At 45.3% G+C, this 9,195-nt stretch overlaps 1 protein-coding gene across 1 annotated transcript in view; it reads left to right on the top strand.

Annotated features, from left to right (window-relative positions):
• The first annotated feature begins 2,239 nt into the window (after positions 1-2,239).
• PAMR1 (peptidase domain containing associated with muscle regeneration 1) overlaps positions 2,240-9,195 on the top strand; it is a 55,681-nt gene continuing 48,725 nt past the window's right edge. The window contains exon 1 of the mRNA XM_063158792.1: positions 2,240-2,452. Within this exon, the coding sequence (XP_063014862.1) occupies positions 2,380-2,452 (73 nt within the window). The 5' untranslated portion in view covers positions 2,240-2,379. The remainder of the gene's footprint in view (positions 2,453-9,195) is intronic.

Below are 9,195 nucleotides of genomic sequence, written 5' to 3'. Positions count from 1 at the left end.
AGCTAAGCACTGTAGAGTAATGCTGAGTGTGGCTATATCTTCTGGTGGCATAATTACTTTCCCTCAGAGACAAAAAAAAAGGAAAAAAAGATGTCATAAATCTACCAGTTAACCCTTTAGTTCACACCTCCTTAGTACAGAAGGACCACTTTTCTACCCTAAAACAGAAGATGTCCCTGCAGAGTGGATTCCTGCAAAGACAGAGCTTCATCTATTCCTTTTCTAGCATGTTGAAGGTCTCACCACAGGAATTGACTGAAAGGAATAGTTGTGGCCCTTGTGGGCATATTTTCCCTAGTGGCCCTGGCCTTTATGAAACCATGTATTAAATCCTCTGTGTCTGGCATTAAAACTCTGCTTCCCTGTGTCCAGCCTCTTTCAGTGCTCTGTGATTTGCATTTGCTTTACACACCAAACCCAGATTTTGATTTGCATCCCCATGAGCAGTGCCCCTCAGAGATATCTAAGCCTCAGACATCTGTAAGTCAACTTGCAGTCCGAAAAGGTCTTACTGGCCTAAAGAATTTAATTGCTTACTGGAAAGAACGGCTAGGAAATAAATGGATGATTCCACAGGCTTTAAAATAGGTTAGTGTTTCTTTGTGAAGATGTCAGAGCTTCCTGTTTGCACTGTTTTCATCTTCTCTTGGGGGCTTCAATTTTATCCTCCGATTTTTTCCTCGTGGCACTGACCAGAAATCGCTTGTTAGAGGAGCCCAAAGCTGGAATTGGGAGTTTAGAGCATATATATGAATGATCAGAAAGGAGCAAGGGACCACCAAGGCAGAGTTTCAGGGCCCTGGGGCAAGAGATGTCCACCAAGGGCTCCAGGAGAATGTAGTAACTGAGCCATAATAAGGCCCAGTGGGACTTGGAGAGCTTTTGTGACCTCCTGAGCTGAAAAGCATCCAGGGCAGGAGCCAGACTAGCTCAGCAAGGATTATGTGCCATAATGGCTAAAATCTTGACACCCATCTCAGGTCTTCTTCTGTTAGTATTCTCAATGGCAGGTTTGTATCAGTGTAAAAGATTTGGGAAAAAAATACTTTGGTACTGTTTTACATGGAAGGTGCACAAACCCTGAAAAGACTGTTCACACTGTCAAGTGAAGAGGTTGGCAGACAGACAAGCCTAAACTAGAGAGATGTCTGGTTAAAGGAATTCACCCCATGAAAGACCACCTGAAGGTGTAGGCGATTTTGCACTGCACTGAACTACTCAAGGCTTCCATTGGCAATGGCTCTCAAATTTTTGAGGCTGCTCAACATGCCTGAGTTTTACAAACTGTTGGTATTTGTTAAAGCTTTTTGGGTTACTTGATATTCCTACTCCAAAGCAAATGCCAATTTTTCAATTTTCCCCCCCTCATAATATATGTTAATTTTGAAATCTTGCTATAGAAATCAAATTGAGAAAGTCTGATTTAGAGGTAAAAAATGTCCTATGGAAAGTATTAAAAAATTGTTCAAGGAAAAATTTAGAGAAAATTAAGTATGCTGCTATAAAATATGGGTTGAAGACCAGAAAAAAAGTCGGTAGCATGTACTAATAGAAAAGGCAAAACAAAATATGACACAAAGATAAAATCCAAACTAAATGGTCTCCTTTGCTTGGATTAGACATTTCCTCAATATCAGCATGTTCCGACAAAACATTTCAATTTTGCCAAAATTGCATTTCCTGGCAGAAATGGACAGTAAGAAGGTTTTGACTAGCACAAGCACACGTGTGCCAAGTGATTCCTTTTGTGTGTTGTGGTTTTCATCCACTGTGGAGTGAACTTTTACTGAGCCTCATTCATTCATCTGCCCCACCATAAAAACGCACGGCTATTTTAAGCACGTCGTAAAGTGAACCATGTCACTTAGCCAGGCTGCCCAGCTGTGGGAGTGTGGGACAGGAATCCCTCTCTGCACCCACCCCACACCCTGCCTTGGCACCCCCGGGATGCATCAGCCCCACAAGCCCAAGGGGACAAAGTGCCTCCTTCTGGAGATGCCTGCAACTTCAGCTCCCTCGGGATGGCTCATATAGAGAGATATCTGCATTTCTCTTTCTCCCCGCTTTAAAAGAGCTTTCTTTTCTTAGGGAAAGCTGCTATCTGTGTTTTGAGCACTGAGCCAATAAAGCCATCACAGAGAGGATCTGTTGCCAGAGTCCAGAAAGGGTTAAGGCAGCAGTTGGAGAGGTTTGGGGTGACGTGTGCTTCTGGACGCCTGAGAAGTCTCTTGAAGGTAGTTCCCCTCTGGTGAGGATGGGAGCGTGCTGAGGTCTGAAATCCGAGATCCCTCGCAGCCTGGAGCTGGTGAGGTCCCAGTAAAAGCTGTTTGCCTGCTTTCCCTCCCCGAGCAGTCACACCGCTGCACTGGCCTGGGCAGCATGGAGCCAGCACCCTGGACACTTGTAGGACTCACCCTTCTGCAGCTCCTGCTCATCTCCTGCTTGCCAAGAGGTACTGTAAGAGAGCGTGTGTGTTCCGGCATGGTCGAGTGAGCCCCCTTCCTTCAGTGTGCTCAGAGGGGTTTGATCTCATGCACTGTCATGGGAAGCAGAGAGATCTGCAGGGACAGCAATAATAGAAAGAAAGGGCTCTGCTTTATGTACTTTTTTTCTTGTCAGCATGGAGTGTGTGTGTGTGTGTAGGTTTACCCAGGAATGATTTTCAGGCAAACTTAATAGCCTTAAAGAGAAACAACTGGCTGAATCTGTTTGCCAATGGCCATTAAGAAAAAGGTATGCAATCACTTTGCTTATTACTCCTTTTATTTTCTCAACACTCAGTGCTACGGAAATGATGATAAAAAGAGGCATTTAACTCTCTGAATTGTAAAGCGTAATTTGTTTAGTTTGGCAAGACAGAGATTTTCCTCTCCAGCCTCAACACCAAGAATGAAGGCAAGGGAGAAAAAAGTGAAGGAAAAAAAGAAAACAAAACCCACACATTGTTTCCAATCTGGGATTTAGCTCTTCCAATATTATTCTCTCGAAGGGGAAGCCTTGTTAAAGCAGAACGATCTTTTTTGTTCTCAAGCCCCCTCCCAGTTTCTGCTGAACCAGCAAGTATTATCTTGATAAGGTTGAGCAGAAAGCATTTACTGTTGAGTGCAAATTTGCTGTAGTTATGGCCACGAACCTGGGCTGTTTACACCTGGAGGTGTCCAGACCTGCTTGCAGCAGCCAGCTGTCAGCATCGTGGGCTGCTTTCTTGGGAGCTGCAGCCCTAAGGACTGGGAGGTGAGGTGCCCTCAAGTCACCCACTCTTGAAGCTGCTGCATATTTCAGCACTGCTGACTCCTCTTACCAGGGGAGCTGTCAGATCTGCAGGCACTCAGATCTCAATGGCTGTGAAGAACTGGTGTCAAGGATGGTGCTTCAGAGGCCCCCTCAGCAGGGGCTGCAGCAGAGTCTGCCTCTGCAGTGCCCTTCCCTGCCAAACCCTCAGGACACAGGGAACGGGTGATGACCAGGGTGATCTGCCACCAGGCTGGCCAGCAGCACCTGCAGCCATCCTGGGAGGCTGGCCTCCTGCCAAAGCTCCCCCTGGCTCACAAGCACAGAGAGCTTCTCCCCACCTCTGTGCCACATGCCCTGGCTTGTCCCTGCAGTGGCTTGTCCCTCAGACACGTGCCACCTTGCCCACTGGGCAGGCAAGGTGGCTCCATGGCATGTGCCATGTGCTGGAGTGGCACAGAACTAGCCCTGCCAGTGGCAGAGTATCCCTGGGCACAGGCTGTGGCTCTCAGGCAGCTGGGTGGGCATAAACCCCTCCTGCTGCAGGGGCAGCACGTCTCTCTCTGACCTGCAGAGTCATCTAGCACTGATCCCTTTGGCAGCAGTGACAAGGGGAGGCAGGAGGAAGGACAGCAATGGCCAGTGACACACAAGGGCTGTGAGCTTTGGAGGGAGGGTGCTAGTTCCCCCAACATCCACTCCTCACACACTAGGAGCAGTGTGGAAGAGCCTGTGGGACAGACACATGGATGTCAGCTGTCCCCCTTGCCCCCTGCCCTTCCTTGCCATGCCTCCCTGCCCTGCTGCTGCTGCTGGAGCAGCTGCTGGCACTTGCTTGGCACACAGCTGGCACCATGAGGGGGCCTCCTCCAGCCACAGCAGGAGGGGCTGTCGGACACAGGGGAGCAACTCAGAAGTGCAGTGGCCTTAACATGTCAGGGCAGGTTGGAAAATAGTGTTTTGTCTCCTCCCCACAGATGTATCCAATTTTTATCCATATTTATCACACCCAGTTGCACAGGGCCTGCCTCGAGAGCTGGGGGCAGGAGTCAGGGCGGTCTGGGAATTTACTTTTTGGAATAAACTTGGAGTGCAAGTGACTCATGTTTCCTTAAAAATATATGTGTGTTTTTGTGTGTTTCTGCCTATCTAAACCCTTCCCAACCTCTCTTCCCCTCCCCCTTCAGCCTCTGTCTAGAGAAGTGAAGGCCAGATGCACTCAGACACGTCCAGATGCATTCAATCTTAGCAAATGGGTTACTTCAGTTCACATGTTTAGGTTCCTAGCATGGACAAAGGGGAAGAGACTTGCTTTTTATTTTGGAAAAAATGCTGGGGTTGCTCACTTTTGACCCTGAGGTCTCTTCAAGTAGCTCCCAGGAGTCCCTGCAAGCCTGCCAATGCCCAGGAATTTTCTCTCCACCAGGCCTTGAAGGACCCTGACCTCCACAGGACGATGCAGTTGCCAGCAGCAGGACCTCCCTTGAGCATGTGATGCCCCTCTCTCTCCTGCAAGAACAGGGACATGGTGAGGGACAAACTGGAAGGAAGGCCACAGGGAGAGAGGCAAGCCAGCAGCAGGGACAGAGGCCTGGCAGACAGAGCATCTTCAGTCCTTGGTCAGGGCTGGACTACACACTCCATGGGAGCTGTAAGGATTAAAATTTGTGGAGGGTTGCTGCAGTCTGTGTGGAGTGTTTCTGTCTGGGCAACATTAACTGCAAGTTAAAGTTGTCAACATGTTGCAGGTCTCACACCATTACAAGAGGCAAGTCCTCAAGACAGGTCCAGCTCCACTCCTCTACATTTAGGACACGAGCACATTCTCATGTGATGTGGTCATGAATTAATTTCAATACTGCAGCTGCTTCTTCTCCACAGATTTCCAAACATTCTCTCCTATTGCAGAAGCCTAACATCATCAATGCTGTCACTTACTCAAAAATTCTACATTCATTACCTGTTCCTGTTCCTTGTCTTGCAGCACAGAGAAGACAAATTCTCTTCCTGATCATACTAGTAGAATTTTTCTGCCCAGAATAAGATCCTCTGTCCCAGAGAGAATTGAAGTCTGAAGGGTGATGTGGCAACTTCTGAAGAGTCTTAACCTGGATATTTCTTCCTGCCACAGCTTTTCTCAAATAAGCCAAAAGGCCACAGTTCCAATAATAAGATCACAAACGCCAGGTCATAAATACTGAGAAGAAACTAAAGGAGAAGTTTCTTTAAAAAAGGCAGTCAAATTAGTGTGCATTTATTAAGTGGGCAGATTCCACTTAGTATTGTAGATTTCTTCCTGTGTTCTTCCACTGGCTTTGATTAGAGATCCTTTCTTTTAGCCTCTCCCCACTTGCCACTGTGTGAAAGCACACACTACAGGCAGAAAAGGTTGCTGACTGACTCTGTAGAAGCAGCAGTTTAATTATTCAGCAAAGATCTGTGACCATAAAGTAAGCACACTGAGTAAAGCTAAAACAGGGATGTATTTCAACTCCTCTTTTAATTAGCCCAGCTGCTGAAAGAATAATAGGTACATAATTTCTAAAGAGAAGCAAGTGGTTTTAGAGACAGAATTATCCCTTTCATCCTCTTAAGACATCAAAGAGACAGACACAATTTGCACAGTAGTTTATCGCAGGCAAAAAGGTCAACAATAAAGACCTGCACTTTCCTTTATTATTAAGGGTTTGGGGTACATAATTTTCCAAGAGCCCCAGTAAAAGTCTCTTAAAGGGAATATCCCTCTTCCCTTCCAAGGCGTCTTCTTCTTGGCCTCACTGAAATCAAATGGAGAATTTTACTATTCATCACAATGGAGCCACAGTTTCAGCCAGGGCTGCACTCAGAGCATTTGCTGTTGTCAGTGTCCACACACCTGAGGCTGTGGGGTGAGGTCCAGCTTGCATACCTGTGCAGTGGCAGCAGAGCCAAGTAAGAAAGGAGCAGAAAAATGAGATGGACCTAAATGTAAGCTGCTACTAGGTTTCATCTCTGTTGAAGCTGTCTTCTCTTTAATGAGAAGTTAAAGAATCCTTTCAGAATTATCACAGGGCCAAACGTTCCCTACTAACAGCCTTAAGAAATTGCTCCTTCAAATTCAACTGCTTGTTCCTTTCTTCAAGACAGTAGTTGTCGTTGAGCAGCACGTTGAAAAATAATGATGAAATCAAACACAAAGGGGCATGTTCTCATCTGTGGAACACAAACTGGTTAAATAATCACTTCAAAAAGTCATCCTCTATGGACTCAAATTTGAGAGATGTATCTATCTGTTTGTATCTGGTCTTACACTGCATTGTTACTGCAAATGGCACTTTTCAAAGCAATCTGAAATAACATTTCTTTGAGCTTAAGTAATGTTTGCCAATTTACTGATGGATAAACTGAGGCATGGAAGGATAATTTTCGCAGGATAACAGAATGGACTTGCAGCCTAGGAAGTTCCCTCCAAGGACAGATATGGCAAACTGGTTTTTTTTCTCAATCAGTCGTCAGATCCCTCCACATAGCAGCTACTGTCAGCACAAATACAGGGGTGGGAATGGGAAGTCAGGGAGAGAGGGGAGAAAAATGTCCCATCTCAGCAGCAGCAAGGGCTTATATCAGCTTAAAGTGACTGTACTCTAAAAAATCCTCATTCTTTTAAAGAAGTGGAAGACTCAAGAAATAATTGGTATAATTGGACTTGCTTCAATTCACTTTACTTCTTAGCTACACAGTTTTCCCAGCTCTCAGATCTTTGGAGCAGAAATCCCTTTCCATCCAGCGAGGTGTCTATGATATACAAATTCACAATGGCGAAAGATCAGTCAGCTGAAGCTGACATTTCACCATGATGAGCAGCCTGACCCACCCCTGAGGCAACAATGTGCTTGTGAATCTCTTCTTGAATCACCAAAGCTTTAAGTCTGATCTCAGCCCTGGGCATGAGGGGAGGCAGCAGCATCACTGAGGTGAATTGTTGTTCGACTGACACTGCCGACAAGGAGAACGTTGTCTGGAGCACCGCCTCCAACTGGTGTTTCACAAAATCCATCACCGACAGATCCTCCAGGATCTGACATGCTGTAGGGATGAGGAGGTCTTGCTAGGTGCAGATGTAGGTAGCAAGCATGACTGCACGGCTATCTGAGCCTGAAAATGTTGATCTCCCACCGCAGAGTCCTGCTCAGGCTGGACCCAAAGCATCAGGTGAAGTGTTGTGCTGAGCTGTGCCAGGCTCCTGAGCCAAGCAGGTCTTCCCTCCAGCACACGCCCTGGACCCTTGCGTGCTTTCCCAACACAGGCATTTCTCGCATGGTTTCCATGGTCTTGAGCTGCTTCCATGTGAGCTGTTTATGCCTGGATTTAATGGGCTTTTCTTCCATCATTAAAATCTCATAAATTAATCCACTGTTTATTTGCCTGTCCAGAGTCTTGTTTGTTCTTTGCAGTTAAATATTTTGCATGGGTTGTCAAGCAGCTTCTTCCGGCTTGTCCCAAAATCAAAGACCCAGTCACTGCCTGCAAGCCAGACTGCCTGCTTTGGAAGATTATCAAAGTAAAGCTCACAAAACACCCCACAATTATCTCTGCCACAGCTGGCCGAGGCCTTGCTTTCAGCATTTTACTCAGTCAATAAATCTTCCCCCACTTTTCTCTGCCTCGTTCTCTTCTGTTTTGCGGTAATAATGGCCAAGTGTGTGTGGGGGAGCTGCCAGTGGCTGCCCATCCCCAAACACACAAGGGGGAGCAGGGTTATGCCTCTGCCTCCCCGGAGCACAGGCTGAGCTCAGCCACACAAACAAACATTGCTTACACACATAAGTGACTCTCTGCATATCCCTCTTAAACTTCTGAGGCAAAGGTTTTATCTGCCTTTTTTTCAGTAGCCCAAAGATAAAACAAAAGGGATCCTTTTGTTATTAAAGGGATGCATAAACTCTTCAATCATATTTTATTTAAAGAATAGCTTCTACAGAACCTCAAAATAATAGATTCCATGATTTCTGTGAAGAAAATCCTAGAAGGGCCACTTAAAAATCTCAAATCCAAGAATTTCCTTGTCAAGGCTACATAAATTGCCCAAACTGCAGAAGCTGAGAACCTGAAAGGGAATTGTCAGTAAGTCAAAAGATAGTTTTTTAGACATTTTCATTGTCTAAGCTTAGACAAAAGAAGTGAGCAAAAAGCATTTCTAGGTGGCAGAAAGTGTATATCTACAATTTTTTAAGGGCCAAGATCAGCTGCTCCCTTCTTAACACTAAATATTACCTCAAGGTCAACTTATTCTACAAATATACACATTTGATCCACCAAGAATAAGTGTGGTCTCTGCTTTTTGTCTCTGTTGTGTACACAAGATCAACATATGAAAATAAATATTCATATGCACACATTCACACTCTCTACCTACATGCAAATACATATGTAATATTTTAGGGAAGAACAGAGTAATTTAGGTTGAAAGGGACCTCTGGATGTCACATGGTCCAGCCCACCTCTCAGTGCTAACTTGGAAGTTATGTTGCTCACAGCCTTACCTTGCCAGGATGTGAGCTCCTGCAAGGATGGAGACTTTCCTTTGTCACCCCAATGTAAGTTTGCCTGTGAATACTTGGATCATTTTACAGACAAAAAAATTCTCTTGAATAATATATCCACTTTATTAATAGGCTTTAGCAAGCTTGAGATAAATTAGATTTCTATCTTGAGTTAGGAAAAGAATGAGAATTTGAAGGATGCTTTACAAAAGCTCTGAGTGGTGGGTAGTTATTTATTAGTCAGACTTTAAAGAGTGCTGCTTCAGGAAGGAGTGAGACCCCCACCCCATACACCAGAGACACAGCTATTGTCTGCCTTGTATGGTGAGATGTATCAAACGGAGTGTCAGTTCCACGGAGATAATTAAACGTGTGTAATTAATTTTCTCTGGAATCTGAATCAGATACAATTCATAGATAAAAGGCTTAATTAAAAGGGAAT

The sequence above is a fragment of the Melospiza melodia genome, chromosome 6, assembly GCF_035770615.1.
Source record: "Melospiza melodia melodia isolate bMelMel2 chromosome 6, bMelMel2.pri, whole genome shotgun sequence".
NCBI lineage: Eukaryota > Metazoa > Chordata > Aves > Passeriformes > Passerellidae > Melospiza > Melospiza melodia.
This window is presented reverse-complemented; position numbering and strand designations above follow the sequence as displayed.